The following is a 24,693-nucleotide window of genomic DNA, read 5'->3' as shown; positions in this document are numbered from 1 at the left end:
TGAACACATGGTCACCTAATGTAAACACTCACGGGTGATTTCAGTGTTTCTAGTGTCCTGAGACCTAGGTTACATTTCTATCAACTCCCCGAGGGAGAGGCAGAGTTAGACTTACTCAGGTTAAGGTCCTTGCACAGTGCTGGTTATTCCTTGCTCCTCTCTGTACTAGGTGAATGGACACAATCAAGTAAATATGCAGCCTGAATCTTCCCTCTGACACAACACACAGTACTGTAGAAGCAACAACTGAGTGGATCATTTTGTCAAGGTTCATAAAAACTACATAAAGTAACATCTCTTGACCAGCGCTCAACCCATTTCCTTCCAGAGGTGGTAATCAAACACCATAATTAGGGAGCATCTAGCCAACCCATAATATCACCAACACCACTGATCTGTAGTGGTAGCTGCCACTTTCCTTTATAATGAGGTCTTTCTCATTAAGATGGAGCTCCATATGGTTGTTGGCTCCAATAATAAGAACCTCTAACTCTAGGTCATTTTTCTTACCTTGGCCAGGTGGGAATTGATCCATTTTGTGAAGGTGCGCTTCTGTACAATCTCTTGTTCATCTAGAAGGCCAAAAAAAAAAAAAATATGTTTTTTGTTTAGATAATTGTCGGGCCTGACATGAGGTCTAATCTTCATTCCACCTTCACCCTTCAGTCATGGACACAGGTGGGCATGATAAACAGGCCCCAGGCCCTACCTAGAGAGATTTACATACTAATGAGGTACCTGAAGGCCAGAGGGTGGAGTCAATTAAGCATTCCTCCCCAGCCCCTCTTCCCTCCCTCGTCCCCTCCCTATTTAACTCAGGTCTGCCCTGGGTTTTGGGGGAGCACATCCAGATTCATCCACCATCCGCCATGCCAATAAATCAGTTTTGCAAACCCAAGGACTTCCTCGTGTGTTGGGGCCATGCCGTGAGGAACCATGGAGAGGACTTTAGTTAGTGAGCAGCCTAACTTCCAGCTGAAGGAACCCAGAGTGTTCCCAGACAACTACACAGTGTGGCGTGAGGAACCCTGCAAATCCCCAGCCTTTTTTTTTTAACCTATAGATAATCTGATAGATCACAAAGATATGTCACCAAAATGTTGGTTATATACCTCTAGAAAAGATCATAAAACTATCTTTATCTTCTAACTCAACGTAGATTATTCTCTTGAAGGTTCAACACAACTCTCTATATAAACAACTAAACACAACATTTAACAAGACAGAAAAAAAAGTCCAGCATGGAGTGGAATCAGTAGACATGAAGTCTCATGCCTTAGCTAAAGAGCTATTGGCATTTGACAGATGCAGGGAAAGAGTCTGTTTCCTTTAAATTTTCTACTAGGTTGGTGCTACATTAGGGCAGCCCTTCCCTAAGAGAATCTGAACAACACCAAATGAACTTAGGGAGGTGGGGCATTCTGGGAAGACTTGAAAGAGGTGTATACAAAGTACTTTGCATGAAATTCTCAAATAACCACTAAAATAGTATTTTAAAAAATTATTAGCAAAAGGCTTAAATGTGTGTTAGGCTAGCCTCATGTTCAGCCTCATTCAATCACAGAAAGTTTACGAATAATTTACCTTCAACAAATCTGTTACAAGTAAAATTCATTAAGATCAACTCAGCACCAAATTCTCTGCTAGGGGATACAGTCAAAGCAAGGTGAGGAGGAAAAGGATAGAAAGACATGGAAGAGGAAGTACATGGTGGGAGATAGAGAGGTGGAGACAAGGTTCATAATGTAAACATGAAGTTCTTGGCATCCCCACTTGGTCTTCCTTCTTCATGAGCTTCATGTGGTCTGTGAGTTGAATCTTTGTTGTTTCAAACTTTTGGGCTAATATCTGCTTATCAGTGAGTAAATACCATGCGTGTTCTTTTGTGATTGGGTTACCACACTCAGGATGATATTTTCTAGTTCTATCTATTTACCTAAGAATTTCTCGAATTCATTATTTTTAATAGCTGAGTAATATTCCATTGTGTAAATGTGCCACATTTTTTGTATCCATTCCTCTGTTGAAGGGCATCTGGGTTCTTTCCAGCTTCTGGCTATTATAAATAAGGCTGCTATGAAGATAGTGGAGCATATGTCTTTGTTATATGTTGGGGCATTTTCTGGGTATATGCTCAGGAGTGGTGTAGCTGGGTCCTCAGGTAGTGCTATGACCAATTTTCTGAGGAACCTCCAGACTGACTTCCAGAGTGGTTGTACCAGCTTGCAACCCCACCAACAATGAAGGAGTGTTCCTCTAGGTCTTTCTTAGAAGGAGTAACTAAACACCCAAGGGAGCAAATAAAGAGACAAAGTGTGGGACAGAATCTGAAGGAGAGGTTGTATGGAGACCATTCCACCTGGGTATTCATCCCATGTGCAGTCACCAAAAATAGACGCTGATATGGATGGCAGGAAGGGAATGCTGACAGCAGCCTGATAAGGCTGTCTCCTTAGAGGTCCCCCCAGAGTCTGACATACCCAGAGGCAGATACTTGAAGCTAACCATTAATCTGATCAAGGGTTCCCAATGGAGAAGTTAGAGAGTAGACTGAAGGAGCCAAAAGGATTGGTGGCCCCATGAGGAGAGCAACAATACCAACCAGCCAGAGCTCCCCAGGGTCTAAACTACCAGCCTAGGAGCACCTATGGAGGGACACATGACTCCAGCTGTATATGTAGGGAAGGATGGCCTTGTTGGGCATAGGTGAAAGAGGAGATCTTTGGTCCCATGAAGGCTGAACACTGAGTGGGGGGGGGGAGGGATCTGAGGATGGGGAGGGGGGAGTGGGGGGTAGGTGGGTGCACACCCTCATAGAAGCAGAAGGAGGGGGGATGGGATAAGGGGTTCCTGGGTGGTGGGGGGAATGGGGTAAGGGGATAAAATTTGAAATGTAAATATTATATCCAATAAAAGAGGAGGAAAAAGCTGTTAGAACCAACATCTTTAATAAAATGTCAGCCCTCTAAAAAAAAAAAAAAAAAAATGAAGTTCTCTGTTTTGGATAGGCTGGCTGGCCAGCGAACTCCTGGGATGCCACTGTTTCCTAATACTGGGTTACAGGGGCACATGGCCATGTGTGACTTTTACATGGGTGCTGGAGACAAGAATTCAAGTCTTTCTGCTTGCCCACAAGAGCTCCGAGTCATCTCCCCACCCCCAACTCAATCAGTTCTTAAAGCTAACGAGTTACCAAAAATCATCATAATTCTTACTTTATAGAAAAGAAAGTTGAAGCACATGGTGTGAAGTATTTTTAACCAAGTCAATCCATGGCAAAGTCATGTTTCAGATTCCATAGAAGTCAGATCCTGCAACATCACATAGCTACTCAAGTGTAATGTAAAAACTATACTATTAATTTTAACCAATATGATCACCTGAAAGATAAATTTGTGGTTGAGTAGCTTTTAGTCTGACTTCTAACCTTTGGATTCTACAAACAAATATATGTTGCAGCGAAGTCAACCTTAACACGTAAGATTGATAGAATCAAGAGCTTCATAATACATACACTGCTATTCTAAATCTATGACTATACACTTAGAACACGTGTGACATTTTTCATTTAGCTGAGAGTATGTAGCATTTTATAAACCAGGATGGCATTGCTTTAAAATGTTGTTCCAAAGAAAGCATGATCTGCTGGTGTAGAGCATCATAAATTGAGAGATGCCCACTAGTGATGCAATACTGGTTTGTATCAATCTCGTAGGATGCTAACTCACTAGGTTGGTGTCACTAGGCACAGGTGTTTTGGGCAAAGATTTTTTTTTTTGATCCTGGTATATACCCAATTATCAAACTATCTGCAAGCTCCCTTTTACCTTATGCACACAAAGACAGACATTACTGAGTCCCCAAAGTCCACATTTATGTGTATCACACACAACCAGCAGAATTCTAAGTAAATAATTTTTTATTTTATTTCCATTTTCCTAAAAAAAAAAAAACATTTAGACCTGTCTCTTTCATCAAATTCTGTTTTAAACATAAAAACAAAATAGAATATAGTCACTTCCAGACTTGGTTATTAAATGTTCTAGTAACAGCCTAAAAGATTTAAATCAAAGAAGAAAAAATATGAACCTGCAGAAACTCAAACTTGTCCAAAATATAATCATAAGACGTTTCTATACTGCTCTTAACAAGGAGTCACATTAAATGACCTGTGACATAATTGGTAAGGTCCCTGCATGCACTGCTTAACTGTGTTTAGTAAGATACAGTGGGTGGCATTGTTCTGTTGTTTATACTTCAGAACATGAGATGTGGTCTCCAGAGTTACTGTACATACATGCACCTCACAAAGATGCCTTCTGCATGCTGTGCTCAGCACCTGTGAGTCTGAACACAGCAAACTTTACCCCATAACTGAATCCAACTTCCTTCTTCAGTTTTTTCCTATTTTCTTCTTTTTAGCATCAGCTCTTCTTCCTTCCTTCCTTCCTTCCTTTCTTTCTTTCTTTCTTTCTTTCTTTCTTTCTTTCTTTCTTTCTTTCTTTCTCTTTTGTCTCTTTTTAAAATTATTTTCTTTATTTACATTTCAAATGTTATCCCCTTTCCCAGTTTCTCCAGAGAATCAAATAACCCTATTAAAAATGGGGTACAGAGCTAAACAAAGAATTCTCAACTGAGGAAACTCGAATGTCTGAGAAGCACCTAAAGAAATGATCAACATTCTTAGTCATCAGGGAAATGCAAATCAAAACAACCCTGAGATTCCACCTCACACCAGGCAGAATGGCTAAGATCAAAAACTCAGGTGATAACAGATACTGGCGAGGATGTGGAGAGACAGGAACACTCCTCCATTGTTTGTGGGATTGCAAGCTGGGACAACCACTCTGGAAATCAGTCTGGTGGTTCCTCAGAAAATTGTACATAGTTCTTGTTCCTTTATCATAGTATTTTTGTGTTTTTGAAACTAAAGCTTAATGTGTTAGATACCATCAGAACAGTTTGGAACAGAGTATTTTGGCCCTTTCCGCTGACCACCCCCTACTCCCCTTTTCCCCTGATGGCCTTCCTCACCACAGCCTCTTGTTCTGTCATGTCCCTTGTGTCCTTTGGACCCTCTAGTCCTTTCCTCATTTAGTATCACCCTCTCTCCATCTCCTTTCTAGATGTTTAGACTTTATTCCCACTTATACATGTATACGTACACATCATAAGTTAGCATCCACATTTACATATACACAACGAAACATTACTCAGCTATGGAGAAAAGTAAAACTAATTTATAGGGAAACAAATGGATCTGGAGACTCTGATATTAAGTGATGCAAACTGAGAAAGACAAAAACTATGTGACTTCCATCATGTATGGATCTTAATTCCTTCCAGTGAAGCAGACGGCTCCCCCATCATTCAGCCCGCTGCTCGGAGGTCAACCTTGGCTCTTTGCTTCTCTACACTCTAGCATGAACCTGTAAATAATTTCTAACCATTTTAATTCCCTATCTCCAACTGTAGATTAAATTTGACTGATTTGCCATTATGTAATCCAAAAAAAAAAGATACTTAAATAGATGAATGAGCTGGGGATATAACTCAGGCTTACTCAACATGCCCTGGGTTCCATCTCTATCTCTCCATTACCCCTACCACCAAAGGAAAAACAACAACAACAGACAGACTTGCAAGAAAGATTTTGCTCCCCCACAGGACAGGCTGGCAGTGTAGTGGGACAGACAGACAAAGCACAAGAATTCCCAACAACCTCTCAGGGAATAGAAAGTATATAGACAGTATTATATCCTAATAGTGTATATTTTATAATGTTTATATATTTATTATAATTGTAACATGTTGAACAAATTTTTCAGAACATATTTATGAGTCATAAAGAACTTACTGTGTTCATAAGCATAGTAGGCATCACAAAGTTTGTCAGAATCATAAAAATTATAAGAAGCCAAATAGTAAATTTCTAAATGGATCCAGCTTTAACCACTGTCATAGTTAATATTGAGAGCACCAAAAATAAAAAGCATCACATAAGTAGACAGATATATTTTGGGTTGAAATTGTCATGCTTCATAAAAACAATACTATATTAAGAATATTAAAGACTATTCAAAAGATCAAATATTGGTGCATTCAGAGGGGCTTGCCTTAGATAAGGATTCATAGCATTTACATTTGATGGCTGTTACGATGCCCTTTAAGTATCTTTAATACAAAGGTACTTATATAACACACATAGGCATTTTATTTACCTGAAAACAGAGATGCCGATTTAGAGAAAAGGCCATATTTGAAGTCATATTGTAGGCTGAGAAGTGGCTCAACAGTTAATGCTTGGTGCACAGTCATGAGGGCTAGAGTTTTGTCTTAGAACCAATGTATTGAGCAGGCATCTTGCTCTACCCCCAAGTATAAACAGTTATGCACCCTACCCCATGCCTATCATACATTCCTATGCACACATTTATAGTCAGACACACACACACACACACACACACACAATCCTTTTAAAAATCAAGGAACATCATTCCTACCACATCTAATTAATGTTTGGGCTCATTTAAAAATCTACATTGATTTATTGTGTATGTCCTTGTGCACATTCACACCACAGTGCCTGTGTAGAAATCAGAGGACAACTTGATGTTATTGGTTCTCTTCTTTCACCACATGGGTTCTGGGAATTGAACTCAGATTGCCAGGCTTGGTAGCAAGCCCCTATACCTGTTGAGCCATCTCACCAGCCCTTGCATCACTTTTCACAATGATGGATTTGGTGTGGAGGAAACCTTAGAGTGATTTTTTTAAATTAAAATATGCAGATTGAATTTCTCATAACAACAACAACAACAAAACATAGTTTACAACGGAAGAAAGAACAGCAACAAAATCATCAGGTGTTGAGGTGATGCTGGTCACAGCCATCATTGAACAATCCAAAGTATGGTGATTTGAATGAGAATGGTCTCTGTACATTCATACATTTGAATGCTTGCTTTCACAAGTTGGCAGACCGTTAAGAAAGGTTAGGACGGTGGTTCTCAACCTCCCTAAGCTGTGACCCTTTAATACAGTTCCTCAGGTTGTGGTGACCTCTAACCTTAAAACTATTTGTTGCTACTTCAGAACTATAATTTTGCTACTGTTATGAATCAGAATGTAAATAACTTCTATGTAGAATATCCAATATGCAAACTCCAAATGGGTCATGACCCATAGCCTGATAACCTCTGGATTAGGTCACGTGACCTTTTGTAGGAGGTGTGTCATAGGGGCGGGCTTTGCGGTTGCAAAAGCCAATGCCAGTCCCTATCTCACACTCACTCTGCTTCCTGCCTATACAGATCCAGATGGAAGCTCGCAGCCACTGCTCCGTTGCTATATCAGCCTACCTGCCTACTGTCATGTTCCACATTGGCCCGGACTAACCCTCTGAAGCTGTAAGCAACCTTAGTCACATTGTCATAGTGTCTCTTCATAGCAATTTAATAGTAACTAAGACACAAGGCAAAGGACTTCTTTCCAGGTCAGAATTATATTGGTTCAATTAAGGACCTACAATTAAATTAATCACTTTGCTATTCAAGGGAAGGGTCTCAGATCCAATAAAGTAAAAATAGATAACTGACAACTGCTTGCAATTAATCAATTTTTTTAAATTGAAAACATAATTGGAAAAAGAAGCATTCACAGAACCAAGCTGTAGCAAAATTGCAAATATGTGTATACATTGTTTCTATCACTTTAAAGCACCCACTGACAAGGTGGGTTTACTGTTGCTGCTACTTTCAGAAGGTAGCTTTTATTTCTGGACATCTTAGAGATGAGTTGGTCTTGATGCTTACATTCACCAATAGCATGATGGGACAAAGAGATAGCTCAGCAGGTGAAGGTCCTTGATACCAAGGCTGGTGGCCTGAGCTCAATTCCTGGAACCCACATGGTGGAAGAAAAGAACCTATGACCACAGTTTCTATCTATATATCTATGTATCTATTTATGTATCTATCTATGTATCTATGTATCTATCATCTATCTCTCAAACATATACACACTAAATAAACAAATAAATAAATAAATAAACAAATGTATGTTATAAGAACAGGACGACTGCAGTGATTCAATGTGATTTCTGAGACCAAGCTTTGAGAGACCTTCAGCTTCCACTGCGGCTCTCTTAGAACCCTACCCTCAGGCAAGCACACATGGGCACCTGTCTAAGAGCCACCAAATAGGATTTAACTTAAAGAAGAATGAAGGCATCCAGGTGATGTCCCACTACAATAGTTAGATAGGTGTGTGGGCTCTCTTGTACTTAAGAGCCATTTCCCAGCTGATGGGAGCCATATGATTGAATAGAGGCACATAGAGCAGAAGACACACCAACCCTCAGGAACCATAAATGCTTGCTTCTCTAAGATTCTAGAATTTGGAGGTAGCACTAACTGCTGTGGAAACTGCTGCGAAGAGTGTATAGAGCGACTGTGACACAATTCTAAAGCATGTGGCATTGGTGTTGAGACCAGAGGAAGGGAGGAGCCTGGCAGAACTGAGATGGGCCACTGCTGGAGGGAGATGTGCCCTGTGTATATGTTCTATTACTCATAGTGTCTCTAATTGGTTTGTCTAGCTACAGTTTCCCAAGGAAATGTCAGGTGGCTTCTTCTGGCCTCATCTTATAAAACATTTAGAAGAAAGAGAGATGAACCTAAGAAGGAACTGATTTGTTTGCAAGCATGGGCTAGAAACAAAGAAGACCCAAGCTATAGTTGGTTGTGAAAAACAATTAATTATTAATTATTATTAATTAATTATTATTCTTAGTCTTTCCAGGAAAAGAATGAGCAAAGAAAGAGCCTCAGGTGTGCCAAAGCAAGGATGAGTCTATATGTCCAGTGGCTAAGAACTTAGAGTCCGATGCTTTCAGACTCCTCACATATGAGATCACACAGGTTCTTTCTTTCTGTGTCTGGCTCATTTCATTTGATGTGTTGTCCTTTGGGATCATCCATGTAGCAAATAGCAGAATTTCTTTATTTTTATGGCAAAAAAAATATTCCCTAGTTGTCTTACTAGTTAGGGTTACTATTGCTGTGCTGAAACACCATGACCAGAGTAACTTGGGTAGCAAAAGGTATATTTGACATGTGTTTCCACATCACAGTTCATTAACAAAGAAGACAGGAACTCAAACAGGCAAAAATTTGAGGGCTGGAGCTCATGCAGAAGCCATGGAGGGGTGCTGCTTAGAGTCTTGCTTCTCGTGGCTTGCTTCCCAACCTGCTTTATTATAGAATCTAGGACCACTAGTCCAGGGATAGCATCACCCACAATGGGCTCAACCCTCCTCCATCAATCACTAATTTAAAAAATGCTCTACTCACTTGAGGTTCCCATCTCTCAAATGACTGTAGCCTGTGTCAAGTTGTCATAAAACCAGCCAGCACACTTACAGACCTCCTTTATCTATCCTTGAATGCATTTCTTTTTATTTTGGTATGATTTCACATATAATCTTATCAAGTCACCACACCACAAACACAAATAATATTTTAACAATACTGGAAAACAAAAGAGAGAATCCAAAAGATTTTAGGTACCACTGATTTGGCCATGACCTTACCAGACAAACCAGTTTCTGGGAATCTTCAAGGTATTCTCTCAAGCAGACTTGAATGTGGCCAAAGTTTCTTTCAAACTTTACATTTGGGGGATGGGGGGTATATAATGAATTGCAAATATATATTTTTAGTACACCAACTTACGTTGAAGAGACAGGAGAGTTCAAATGAACAGAAGGCATCTGATTCATGACCTTGTGCTAGGATGAAGTCTAAGATGATGTGAGTTACAGCCCAGAGCCACTCCTAAGCAAGAACATGAGAAATGTCCTTGCCCGTCAGTTATAGTGGTTGCATGCATCTTGGTGGAGCTCAAAAGGACTTGATGTCTACCTTCTCTCTACTCTGTCCATCCTAGAATAGGAACATACATTGCCCCACCTTGTTCCCTCATTGCCCATGAGACAGGTGGGGGACAGGTTACCATTTTTTTTTTTTTTTAAGCTCCCAGGTCTATGGAAGGGAAGGAATTGGCCTTGTCTGTACCTGAACCAGATATAGATGGTATAATCTAAAACTTAGAGCTTGATGCCAAGACTAGTGATAAATGAGACTTTTGGCATCTTGGAAAAAAACTTGTATTTTTCATGTAGAAAAAAATACAAATAATAGTAATTCAAAGACATAGTTAAAATGTATCCCTTGGCTTCTGTATACATCCGCATCTGGTGAATTTGTACTTCCTCCCACCAACGGGTAGAATTGATTTTTCCTTCCCTTAAGTCGATCTCATGTTGTCTTGGTGGGATTAATATTGCAGCAAAAACAAATTTATGTTCTGACTTCTCCAGGCATTAAGAGATCAGCCATTCTACATTAGTGTCCAGGATCACGGTGGAAGAATTACTGTATAAGAAAAGGAGTCTATTGCAGAGCACTGAGAACTAAATGTCACATCTCATAGTCAGAGCCAACTGTCGGATGAGTCACCTTGTATGCGAGAGTCCAAGTAAATTTAGCCTCACGGGAACCCAAGGAAGCCAGCAGGCCTAGGCATCTGATAGTCACTCTCACACCCTGACAAACTTGAGAGTGTGGTCCTCATGGGAAGAAAGACTTCTGGAGTTGTTTCCTAAGCAACTAGCTCACTTCTTATCACACTGTATAACAAAGGTATTCTTTATAAGTTTATTCATATTGACTTACAATTAACCAGCCAAGTATACTCTGATCCAGCTGTGAGTGATTTTTTTTTTTAAATTTTAACTTGTTTACTTACATATTTATTTATGAGACAGAAACTCATTATATAGCCCTGCCTAACTGGCTTGAAACTCACTATGTACACTAGATTGGCCTCAGACTCAGAGATCTGCCTGCCTCTGACCCCTGAGTGCTGCCCTTAAAGGCTTGTGCCTCCAGGTCCAGCTGGTCACTGTTTTAAGCCATTGAGTTGTGAAAGAGTTTTATACACAACAAAGACTAACTGAAATACTTTACTTATGTGACAGACCTATTAATATACGTGTGTGTGTGTGTGTGTGTGCGTGTGCGTGTGCGTGTGTGTGTGCGCGCATGTGCGTGTGCGTGTGTGTTTCCGTGATGAAAAGATTTCAGGTTTACTTGTTTACTTGCTTGGATTTATCCTTTGGGATTTTGGTGTTCTGATGAATTAAAAATGAGGGAAAGTATGCCAAGGATCAGGACATCCAAGTTAGCACCGGCACAAGCTGGTGGCTAAGTTGGACAGAAGAGAGAGGGAGTAAAGATCAATAGACTTTTATGCCAAGGATCAGGACATCCAAGTTAGCACCGGCACAAGCTGGTGGCTAAGTTGGACAGAAGAGAGAGGGAGTAAAGATCAATAGACTTTCAGAAAGAGTGGCGCCCTTGCGGGGAAAGGGATCAAAGTACATTTATAAGACACTGTAGCTGTGATTACTGCTGCTATTCTTTTTCAAATAAATGTCAGAAAAGGCAGACTTTCTTAAGACTTTGGGAATTAGAGTTGTGTTTATTTGATATATAAAGACTGTTACTAGATCAAAAGATCCTGATATATTAAAATCACATTGTATAATATATTGGTACACATCACTTTAAATGTAAGGTGAGGAAGACCCAATCATCTGGGTCTCTAAGATAAGCTTCTTAGCCTCCGAACTGTTGACATTATGAGTCAGATAGGATTGTTGTGGCAGGTCATTCTTGTCATTACAGAATGCTGATAGCATCCCTGCTTTCTACCTTTTAGATGCCAGAAGCACCCCAACTCCATCCTGGTAATTAAGGATGTCTACTGGATGTCAGAATCATCCCAGCTGACAACCATGATCTAAACTATCCCCCGAACATCTACCTGGGCATGGGCCAGCATGAATCCTGATTGCTATTTGTTAGGATATATTTTTAAGACAGAGACTCATTGTGTAAGTTTTTCGGTTTAATTTCATTTATCCTCAAACTATCCTATTGGGATATTTCTACAATAAATTTGCTTATTTGGGGTAGTGATCTTATAATAAGTTGTTTATAAAATGCCAAAATTCAGTGAGCCTAAGAACATTGCTGGTAGTTATATAGAACTTACAAAACTTTATCCAATCGAATTGAAATTTTATATGACAGTTCTTGAGGAGGCACAATAGCTTGAACCCGGATCAAAACTACTTGTAAACTTACTTCTATCTGATTTAATGTGGATACTTTACTCGGAAGCCTAAGTATCTTTGATTGTCCAAGGCTGCCACAGGCTCCGGTTGAGGGGTATACATAATAAGTGTCATGAGTACCATGTGACAATTCTACAATCCTAATGATTCTGGCATTCAAAACACGGCTGCTTGCTTAGATGTCTTCACAAAGGACTATGTACAGAACAGTGGTAGAAATGTTTGCCCAGAGTCATAGTACAGAGACAGAGTCATAGTACAGAAAGGCAGACAGAAACATCTTCTGCGGCTGCCCCTGCTGGTAGCTCCTTTAATTTCCTTTCGGTCTCATAATGATAATAAATTGAAGTTGTTTCAGCAAAATTTTTATACTTTGGAAACCCTTTATTTATGGATATAATTGTTGTGCCGTGCCTTTTGTAAAGAAAAACAGTCACACGGTGGGGCGATCAGACGCTTTGTATCTATAGGGCAGGTGAAGTGACATATTCCTGAATGCGATTTCATTTGATCTCACAAACAAACTGCTGAGCACGGTGGAGCAGGTGCTGTGAACCCAGATGTAAACAAGGAACTAAAGCAAAATGGAGGTTAAGCAACAGAGATGCCACCAGGAACCTGAAGGGACTCCGATGAATGACATAAGAGATGAAACCCCATGTGAGCTTAGTCACATGGGGATATAAAGAAGTAGAATGGTGGTTACCCCAGGCTAGGAAATGTCATGGGACAAAGAGGTCAGAGGTTAGTAGGTCCATAAGTTATGGATAGTATGAATGCGTTCTGGTGTTCTATGGCGCTATAGGGTAACATATTTGATAATAGTGTATTATGTCCTAAGGTGGCTCAGTAGTATATTTGAATGTAAGAAAATGACTAAAGTCTAAAGTGATGTCTATGCTAATTATCCCAAGTTAGCCAGTACCCAGTGTATACACACACCAAAAACATTGCTTTGTAAATATGCAAAAATCACATACCAATCAAAAATAAAATGAACTTTAAAAGAGGAATCTTTAGGTAAATATTATAGATATGAAGAAAATTATAAATACAGATATTTATAAAATGCAATGAAGCCTAGAGAATAATTGGATTCAGAGAAGTCAGTATTTGGGTGCCGAGTCGATTTTAACTAGATCCATAAACTGGTCCTTTGGTTTCCTTAACTGAAAAATTTCCTGTGTGGATCAAACTGAAAGGATGGGTTTAGGTTCTTGAAATTTAAGATGGGAGACAGAAGTCAAAAGAAGTCCAAGTTTTGTGTGAGAAAATATAAATTAACAGCAGCATGAAATGCATTAGCAGGTTTTTAAAAAGAGTGTCTGTTCCTGGGGTTACGGACAGTGTGGATGAGGAACCTCCCCAGCCAGCTCCATGACAAGCTAATATGGAAGCTACGGGGTGCTACTCTCGCAGCTGAGGCTTTTCCTGTCAAATCCAACAAGACTGCCATGAAGACAACCATCTGATCTGGTCATTTCCAGTTACTCAGATAGAGCAGTGCAGTGGAAGGCTATAGACTACTGAAGTTTTCCTGAAATATCTTTATATTATCACTTATATCAACATTAGTACACTAACATGCTGTGATTCGGGCTAGTGAGATGGCTCAGTGGGTAAAAGATACCTGCTGCCAAGTTCAGTCTTGAAGACTATGGCCTCTACACATGTGTGGTGCTGTAGGTGCCCCCATACATACACACACCCAAACACACAACATAAATAGTATATGAGAGAAACAGTCGGAGAATCAGAATACAGTGTGTAGGCAACACAGGGAAGTAGTGGATCACACTGTCAAGAAACTTAGTACCTCAAAATCAGTGCAGGCTTAAAAAACAAATGGGATTGTCCAAGGTGAGCACAACTTTTCTCTACTGGGTATTCTTAATGTTTGGCTTTTATTATTTTTTTTCATTAAACTTAATCTTTTATCTTGATCAGATTTGAGAGGGAAACCCCACATTTTCATCTTTTGAGACTTTATATCTTACGTTATTGCTAATATTATTTCTTGTTCTCACCTTGTGCCAAATTTCTTTTACCTGTAGACATTTTAATGCTGTTATTATTTTACAATAACTTGATATAATTTGACTTCTTTTTATGGTATCCATCTGGTTAATATACAAAATCAATTAGAGTTTTAACACAAACTGAGGATGAGATGAGGTGAAAAAAGTTAAGAGTCAAAAAGAGTAAAATTAAAAGATATAGTCAAACTGTGGCTTAAAGAAATATTGAAAATTTCAGTAACTATTCCATCTCAGTCTGTATGCTCAGGACTTCCCTGGTTGGCCAGTCATGTAATGGTCACCAGAGGGCACTGTAGCTCCCAGCTGCTTCAGGATTGCAGTAACATCCTGACCTTGTCAACAGGGAAGACCCACAGATTCCCAGGACCCTATGCCACTTCCGCTTGCAGGAACTTCCATGACAGATTGCATCTGCTATCACTAGTGGATCCCAACCCAACGACGAGCTTAAGTAAGCTTATTTGTAATGCACTTATGTTTATTTTTTAATATAATTGTATGGTCTAGTGAGATCCCAAGTGGCTGGCATAAAACGTTGCAGATATTCATCACTTCCATTATCCAATTTAAACACTGTAACAACTCTGCGAGGCCATATCCACACCAGGCTCTCCCAATCAATTACCCACAGGTTGCTGGGAGAAAATAGCACTTCTTACATCTAAGCCTTTTCCTACTAGATCCTGAGTAAAGGAACATATTTAAAGACATTGTGAGGTCAACTGAGCCCTTCCTACCTCCAGCCTAACTGAGATACTTTTTAAGATATGGGACTATTAAAGCCACTCAACCTGCCCAAGGTGGCACCACCAGAGAGCACTGTAGCTCACAGCTGCTTCAGGATTTTGGTGACATCCTAACCCTGTCAGTAAGGAAGATCCGTAGATTCCCAGGACCCTATGCCACCTCTGCTCATGTATGACAAGCCATAAGCATTTGCCAGCAATAGGCAAGGTAGATACTGTTCTAAGCCTAGAGATGGGGTGTCCAAAATAGTGTCTCAGCAAGTAAATGCTTTGTTCAAGTGACTGGTAGATTTGGCTGCTTAGCTAGGCCAGACATATTCCACCATCTTTCGTAGCTACAGAGTGCCCCACCCAGTGACATTTTGTCTTTTCCTTTCTCACATTTTTCCATCCTAATTCTCAGGCTATCTCATTGCTGCTCTGAGTCTGTCAACGGGAAACACAAGGCAACCAGATGTTCTTGGAAGCTGGCTCCCGTGGGAGTCCATAGTGTCATTTCCGTCCCACAAATCCACCTTTGCTGCCGATTCATAATTACGTGTATCTATGAAAACAGTGTCAAGGTGGGGGAGGGTTTGAAGGATGTGATCTCAGTAACAACAACTTCAGGGGCATGAGAGACACAGCGCTGGTGTGGATGGAGATACCAAACCAGGACACAATTTTATCCCAGAATCTGGGGTAGTCTTGAGTGATGTTCTCAAGAGCTGTTTGCAACTACTGATCAGCTGAAGGATCTAGCTGGGAGGGGCTAGATTCCTCAAAGGCTGAGGGTGAGTCCTGAGGAAGGGCTAATCTGGTAGCTTTGTCAAGATGGAGAATGAGTGACTCCCAGCTGAGGGGCACACCCAGTCTGTACTGCAGAGTACCAGCTTGCTAGTCCCAGTGTAAGTTGCACAACCCAAAGGACAAGAGGAATGCAGCTCTGGTCTGGTTTGTTGCATGTCACATTAGAGACATTACATTCAGAGCCTTGCCCCCAGGTATCCTTGACAGCAGATCCAAGCCTTTATCACCAGGAGGTGCTGCTGGATCCACTTATTTCAAAGTGAACAGTGCATCTAAGGCCCTCTCTGTGAGCCTTGAATCCAAATGAGTGTGCACACACTGGGTAGTGCAAGAGAAAGAGGAGGACCACATCTGTCAGGAGGCTGGCAGTCACAGCAAGTCGTCCAAATAGTCCTTTGGCTCATTTCTTTCTGAGAATCTTTCCTTGACAATCTATACACTCCCAAGCCTAACCAGCCACGCCTGATGAGTCTTTCCCTACTGTGATCCAGCCAGTGCTCCCTTCTTATACCTCCCACCACAGAACACCAGCAAGGGCTATCTGCTTTTGCTTTCTTCCCGGCTTCCATGTTGGTACCCATCCATGATTGATGTTTCCGTGCAGGTGATGCTACTCTCTCGGGTTATAAATGTGGTCATCCAGGAGCCCACGGAAATAAGAACCGGGGGAGTTGCCAAGGAGCGTCATTTAGGCAATAAAGAAAAAAAAATGGATTTCTAAAAATGTTTTGTGCGAGTGTGTGTGTGTGTGTGTATAGGTATGTGCATGTGAGTGAGGTGGCCTGCTGAGGTCAGAAATATTGGATCCCTTGAGCTGGAATTATTGTCAGTTTCGAGCCTACATATAAGTTCAGGAGAGCACCAAGTACTGAGCCATCTCATCTCTCTGGCCGGCCCTTCTTCCTTCCTTCCTTCTTTCCTTCCTTCCTTCCTTCCTTCCTTCCTTCCTTCCTTCCTTCCTCCCTCCCTCCCTCCCCCCTCCCTCTCCCTCCCTCCCTTCCTCTCTCTCTCTCTCTCTTTCTTTCTGTTGGGTTTTTTTTTTTTTTTTGAGACAGGTTCTCACTGTATAGCCTTGGCTGACCTAAACTAGCTACATAAAGCAAGCAGGCCTTCAACTCATAAAGATCATCCTGTCTCTGTTTCCCATGTGCTAGCATGTGCACCACCCCCAGCCTCCATCCCTACTTTTATTATTTTTAATTACATGCATGTGAGTTTATCTGTGTGTGGGTTTGTGGACATGAGTGAGGAGGTGCATGGAGGCTAGAGGTGAGGGAACATTCTAGAGCTAGAGTTAGAGATAATTATAAGTCACTCCTTCCATGCAGTTGAGAACTGAATTCTGATCCTCTATAAGAGCAATGGACTCTGAGTCCATTACCACTGAGTCCAGTTAATAGAGTCCTTTCAGGCCCCTAAGAAAACCACTTAATGAGAACATGTATTTTTGCCTTCAACTTTGTTTCTCTAGCTTTCTACAGAACCACAATTTTCTGTGTCTTCAACCAGCTACTTTAAAAATCACTGGAGCATAGGGGATGAGTTTAAGAGAGTTAACTAGAAGACAGAGATTCCATCAATGCAGAGAGGAGGGGAGAGAAGGAAGCAACAGAATAAGAAATCACAGATAGGGGTAATTAGCTAAATAATCACTTCTTAACAAAGAAACTGGGTTGTGGTTTTTGTTATGGGACTTGGTTGTACTTTTTGTTACAATATTTATATCTATGTCACTCCATTTTCAAAAAGCATGTGTGTTTTAAAAATCACATCCTTATAGTCTTACCCCACCCCAGTATTTTACTACTATGGATTTAAGAAGGCACATTATTTCGTGGAAACTCTGCATGAACAGAAACAAAAAATCTTCACTGAAATCCAGCTAGTTATAAATAAACTCACACCACTTGATAAATGTATCATTAAGACCATAAAATATGATCAAAGCACACAGTATACATGAATAAAATTTTCAATGACTAAGTTAACTAGAAAACTGCAAAAATTTGGTACTTTTGTGTGTAGCCAATCAGCATATTTCAAGTTTAAACAATCTTGAGTACATGGGGCATTTTATTTAAAAATTTTAAAGCCTGCATCAATAGCAAGCTTGGGCCAGTAGCCTGTATCTGAGCAACAGAGAACTAGCCTGTCTGAATTTGTTTCCCAGGTAGAGGGAGTGGCTGAGCTACCTTTCTATGTACGGTGAATTAGCACTGAACAATTTCTTGTGATGCCACAGATTCAGGCTTCAGAACTGCTCCAGTGGACTCAGATCCAGTCCCACTCCAGCTAAGGGAGATTTTCACAGACTCAGCCAAAGGCCACCCTAATTCCAGGACAGCTGCTGTGGACTCGGGCAACAGAACACTTTCTGTAGACCAAATTGCCATACTCACCAAAGTAGACAACAGTTTAGGCCCACCTCAATGGTGTAAGGGGCTGAGAACATCCCTGGGTACCCAGGCAACAGATCCATGTATTCCATAACCCAACCATTTTTGCTTTAAGACACTGGAACATCAAATTGCTATGACTTGATGTCCCAGGGTGGTCCCAAAGGGCAGGTCACCTTCTCTGAGGAGAAGAGAAGGAGGTTATGAGGGCAAGAGTTTGTAAAGGTGGGACTGAGAGAAAAAGAGGGAGGCTGTGACCAGGATGTAAAGTGAATAAATAAATTAATTAATGAGGGAAAAGACACCAGAACAGATCTATAAGCTATGGACAGGCTGACTGGTGGATGAATGGCTTTGTCTGTGAAGACTCGAGAGATTGCAATGATTTCAATTCCTCAGGCACCAAGAGAAACCAAGAAGATTTGCAAATAATCATATGACACCACACAAAAAGAAAAATAAAGCAATAGTAATGTACTCTAAATGGAGATCAACACACTGACTGACAAATAATTCAACATGTTTTTACGTAAGGGGTAAGAACATTTCCAGATAAAAGATGATGGAATTCATCACTTCTCAACCTGTCTTAAAGAAATGCTAAAAGGAGTTGTTCAAATAGAAACAGAAGAGTCTAATAGGGTGAAAATATGAAACAAGGAATTCATTATAAAGTTCATAGAAATCAAATTTAGAACACTCAGTACTGTGATGGCCAGGTAAATAACTTTAAAGCAAGGCAAAAACTAAAAAAAATTATTCAAGATAGCTAGGATTATGATAATGTGTTAAGAGTTAAATAGAAAGATGTAAATTGTGATGTCAATATCAAACAAGGGAAGAAAAGTTAAAGCAGAGTTTTCTAATATAGTCAACGTCACAACTACAGAATGTTTCCCATGGATCTCATGAAAGCCATGAAAGAAAAGATGAGTAGAGAAGGGGAGAGCAAGCATGCCATTGTAAACAATCATGACGTCACAAGAGAGAGAAGACAGAAAGAGCAGGAATGCGGAATGGCAAGGCATTCAGGAAACAAAGTGGAAGAAGTAAGTTCTTATTTACAATAACTCTCTCTCTCTCTCTCTCTCTCTCTCTCTCTATATATATATATATATATATATATATATATATATATATATATATATTTAAAATACATAAAAATTCTGGGAAAGGAATTAAGATATTTTACACTAGATGAACTTAAGGGTACACATTGGCTTCAAGAGAAAGGATGGATTAACCGATTCCATGGGAATTGTGAAAAAAATATCAAAGATTTCTATATAAATATCAAGCAACATATACTTCTAGAGCAAGATGTCACATAGTATATAATGACAATAGGGTCCATTCATTAATAGACTATAACATATTAGATATCTATGTATACATACTTTAACATTCGGAGTACTTAATTATATACAACGAATACTAACAAAAATGAAGGTTAACATAGAATTGTAGTATGGCAATAGTAGTCGAATTCAATACTTTATTTTCAGAAATAAACAGGTCATTGTGACAGAAAAAAATAAAGAAATGACTGCTTTGAGACATTTTAAACCATAAAAACAAAAACAAAAAAAAAACATGTATAGGTAACAATTGAGAAAAAACACAAAACTGGATGAATCCTTTTTATTAATTTCACAGTATTTTCCTACAATAATCAAATTGAATAATACTTGAATAGACACTGAAACAAACAAGAGACAGAACAAAAAAAAAATCCCAGAGAAAAAAAGTCATGCAGAACACAATGAGTTACTCTTTTGACAAGGCACCAAGAACACACACTGGAGAGGAAATGTCTTCAATCAAAGTTTCTATGAGAACAAAGTATATACCTGGGAAAATTAAGTTGACTTGTATAATTTAATTATACTCAGAAATCAAATTTAAACAGAACAGGGATTTAAACATTTCTAGTCCCAAAGCTATAAAACTACCAGAGGAACAGGTAAGGTAACTTGCTTTTTGACATTGGTCTGAACAGTAATTTTCTGAAAACCATTCCCCCACAGAAAAGTCTATAATTATATCAAACTGCAAAGTTCCAAAATGTGTCTTCAGCAAAATGAACAATACACAGACCGAAGAGTTAGAATATGATCAAGGAGAAGACATCCACAAACCATACAACCGATAAGGGGTTAATTTCCAAGAGATGCAAGAAACTAACGAAGTCCAGAGCAAGAAACTCACAACTTCATGTAAAGGGAGCAAAGTACCTGCACAAATATTATTCAACAAAGAACATGGACGTAAAGAACAAGGACATGAGAAGCATTGAATATCAAACTGTTAAAGGGTGCACATCAAAGACACGAAGTATTGTTGACCTGACACATGGGATGATGATAGTCACCAAATAACTGAAGAGAGGGGTCAGGAAAGATGGAGAGGAAAGAAAACACCTGTTCTCTTGTGGCTGGGAATATGGCTTAGTGCAGCCATTATGGAGAATAGTGTAGAAGCTCCTCATGAAGCTGATAATTGAACTTTATATGACTGGACAATCTCAGCTGTAAGATCATGAAATCAGTGTGTTAAAGAAATGTATCTACTCTCCGTGTTCGTGCAGTATTGCTTATGTTATGCAAGTTTGAAATCAATTTAAATGCCCGTCATGGAATAAATGGATAGATAAAAGATCTAGATAGATGATAGATATATCATCAATAGATATAAATAGCTAATAGAGAAATAGACAGACAGAAAGATAGATTCATTATGATTCCAACTTTATGAAAGTGTGAACTATCATTTGTGACATTACGAGAGAACCATGTTATGGTGAGTGAACTAAGTCAAATACAAAAAGAGAAGGACTATATAATTTCACTTATGTTTAGAATCCAAAGAAGCTGTATTCAAAAGGAACAGAGAGATGAGTATAGGTTGTCAAAACTGGGCTTTGAAGAAAATGGGGATAGGTTCCTGTGTCCAAAGGATGAACAAGACCTGCTCATTTACTGCACAAATGGTGAGCACAGTTAGTAATTAGTATTAGATGCTTGAAATTGGCAAGAGTAGATTTTACATATTTGCAGCACACACACAGTAACTTTGTAAAGTAATGATATATTAGTTATGTTGATATTGACTGTGTATGCTGATCAAAACATCAAGTTGTGTACGTCAAATACATACAATTTATAAAATAAAAATATAATGAAATTAATTCCATTATATTCACATGGAGACATGAAATAATGAGATATGCAAAACACTTTAGAGTTAGAATTTTTAAAGCCATTATATAAGAAATAAAAAGAAACTATATCCACAAAGAGACTATGATACTTCTTGTCCTGTGACTCAGGTTTTAATAGCATCTTTATTTAGTTTAAAGTATTTTTCAGCTCCACCTAAATGGCCAACCTTTATGCACTGATGTCTTAAGTTTTAAAATACTAATGACGACTCATGGACATTTTTACTATTTAGGTTTTCATTTTATACATCATACATACATACATACATACATACATACATACATACCTTTTAAGTTTTCCAAAGCCATAAATACAATTAATACCATTCACTTCTATTCATTTTAGATTCAGATACAATAAGAAGATAAAAACACTGTAAACTTTCCGAGTCATCTTAAAATCTATTCCAAGCACGCTTTACAGATGTTGGTACCCTGGCTCACATTGGAGGTGGAAACACACACTCACACACCTCTCAGCAATGGCAGCAAACAGTACCTTTGATCACACCTGGGGTCCTGTAGATGGTTTTCCTCATAGTCCGACTATTTTTACAGACTTTAGAAAGTTGCCCCAACTCGATTGCTATCGAAACCAAACACAGTTTTCACTAAGGGAACGTCAGCTCATAGCAGCCCTCTCCTTTCAGGGTCGTTATAGCAACATGTCTGTGCAGGCATTCCAGTCCCTAGTTCCTCAGCCTTACCCCCTGCGTCCAGACCAAATGCATAGCTCCTGTGCCAGCCCTTCTGCAGGAGCTGTGTGCGCATCAATTTATGAAAAATGCTTTAGTGGCATTTTCAGGGTAGGAAAAAAAAAACAGTCTCCATTGTATAATTCAGAACTAGGGTTTGAATTAGTTTTTTCATGTTCTGTTCTTGTTGACTGGATTATGCAGTCATTTCACAGTTTGTACAAACATCAAATCTCCACACTGTCGACCCTGTTTTTGTCAATTAAATTCTAACAAAGCTAGAGAAAACAAAACACCAATAACTTTTAAAGGTTTGGTTTGCTTTTAAAAAATCATTAAGAATATTACTCGGAATACTTACTTTAGAAATGTGTTCTCAATTTTAATTGTATGCCATAGGAGAAGAATCCACATGAATTTTTTTGTAGACCTTTGTCTCAATGCTGTTTGTTTGATTTGTGTTTACACGGGTATAACAGTGTTTGTTCTTAATTTCTTAAGTCAACTTCCTGAGTTTTCTACAAGCATCTGATATCGACATAAGCATTAAATTTACAACTGAAATATTTGCTATGAAAATTGGCATGGTAAAAATATTATATCATTTTAAAATATATTAGAGAAATAATAGAGAGGTTTTAACATTAGTTAAGCACAGAAAGTGTTGGTTAGGAAAAACTCATATAAAAGGCACATGCATGGGGTAAAAAGGGTAACAGGGTGATTTAAAAGTTCCTTTTAAGATTGCCAACACAGTTCAAGGTCAGGTCACCAAACAAGAGATGTTGGTCTTTCTAGGATTCAAGTAAAATAATTCCTTGGCCTGAAACTTCCATACAAAAGGGGAGTCAACTGGGGCCATGCCCATGGCTGTTAATTTGATGCTAAACTAACAAGATGAATCCAACTAATTTTCCTTTCCCTCTTATGATAGTGATGTTTATTGTTAATATTAAACCTGTAGGCGCCCTGAAGTTCTCAGAATAAAAGATGTTGACAGAATGAAAGATGTTGATTATTCTGATGACTTGCAGGAAAACAACACCTAGTCTTCAGGAAGGCAGTTGAAAACGTGCGTTTCCCCAGAAGTAGATCTGGGGCTCTGGGAAGGCCACATGTCTGGCTCAGACTTGTAGCAATCTTATTTACTGTGCGTCTTTAAGGAGCTGAATAGGCTCTTCATGCCTCAGTTTACCCATTTGGAAGAGAGACATGCAAATAATATCACAAGCCTCATAGAACCATTACAAAGATTTCATTTGATGATTTAGCCATTTAATTTTTTGGAGATTCATTTATTTTTTGTTTTATGCATATGGATCATTTGCCTGCATATATATCTGTCCAGCCTGTGCATGCAGTCCTTGGGGGGAGCAGATGAGCATGTCACATCCCCTTAGAACTGGAGTGCCAATGGTTGTCAGTCATCATCTGTGAGCTGGGATTGAACTTGGGACCTTCCTCTACAAGCAGCAAGTGCTCTTAACTGCGGAGCCATCTCTCCAGTCCCTCACTGGTTGTTTTATAAAAATGCTTTGTCCTGTTTTGCACTTTGATTTTTTTCATTAGTCATTGTTATCCTTGTTATTCTAGACTTCAGTTTATCTACTTAACATCTGTGTCAGTATCGGAGCACTGACTCCTGCCTTTCAGAACTTGTTAACTGAATAAGCTTGAGGAAAGGCAGGCAAGCTGGGCCATTTCTACAGGTCAGGAAAAGCCAGAGGCTTTAATTTACATGGCCCTTTCTCCTCTGCCTTCTCCATAACAATAAGAATCAAGGCTTCTTGGGAGGTTTAGACATTTGAGCATATATTTTCTGAGCAATTTTGGACCATTATGCTACTTTTTTTATCTCAGTATGTTCAGAACAACAAAAGAGTCATCATAATAAAATCATCCTGAACCCTTAAAGGCAAGGTACCGTCTCACCACCAGGGGGCAGTATTTGTGCTCTGGATTAGCCTGTTTAAAGTTAGTGAAAAGATAGACCTGTTCACTGTCGGGATTAGTTCATCCTTTCTGTCTACTACTCCCTACCCAGTCCCAACATCATCAACACTAGCTCTTCAACCTTACTATACATCTCAGTCTCACTTGTATAACCAAGGCTGGTCCCATCCTTCAAAGTCAAAGGATGCAGAACTTTAAATTATTCTTATGTTGCTTTATACTCACGCCTTTGACCCAGTGAGAATATGCCTGAGAAAGCAATACAATATCTGGGAGATTTTTCACTCCTTTCAAATTTCTCATAAGCTTCACTGCCATTTGGGAAGCGGCTACTTAGGGCTAGCTAAGGGCTGTAGAGATAAAAAGTTACATTTAAAAAGATCGCTGTCTAGATGTCCTGGAAACTTTCTGGTGGGAAGAGACAAGCAAGCAAGGAGAAAATGGACGATTCAGAATCTGTACTCAGCATCCTTAAATGCATAGTCTTTCAAAAGCTCTTGTTAGTTTGTGTTGCTTTTTTTGTTTGTCTTGGTTTTGTTTTCTGCTTGTTTTGTTTTCATTCCAACAAAGAACAGTGCAACAAGTGTGAAGGGGGGAAATGATGCGTTAAATGGAACCCATTCCCTCACCATTTTGTCTTCCGACACTAAACA

At 39.3% G+C, this 24,693-nt stretch overlaps 1 protein-coding gene across 3 annotated transcripts in view; it reads right to left on the bottom strand.

Annotated features, from left to right (window-relative positions):
* Syne1 (spectrin repeat containing nuclear envelope protein 1) overlaps nucleotides 1–24,693 on the bottom strand; it is a 478,529-nt gene that overhangs the window by 393,362 nt on the left and 60,474 nt on the right. For all 3 annotated transcript variants that reach the window (XM_076926749.1, XM_076926750.1, XM_076926751.1), the window contains exon 3: nucleotides 511–572. In XM_076926749.1, the coding sequence (XP_076782864.1) occupies nucleotides 511–572 (62 nt within the window). The remainder of the gene's footprint in view (nucleotides 1–510; nucleotides 573–24,693) is intronic.

This window comes from Arvicanthis niloticus, chromosome 28 (assembly GCF_011762505.2).
Source record: "Arvicanthis niloticus isolate mArvNil1 chromosome 28, mArvNil1.pat.X, whole genome shotgun sequence".
In the NCBI taxonomy this organism is placed as follows: domain Eukaryota; kingdom Metazoa; phylum Chordata; class Mammalia; order Rodentia; family Muridae; genus Arvicanthis; species Arvicanthis niloticus.
Note: the sequence above shows the minus strand (reverse complement) of the source record. Positions and strands in the feature narration are given on the sequence as shown.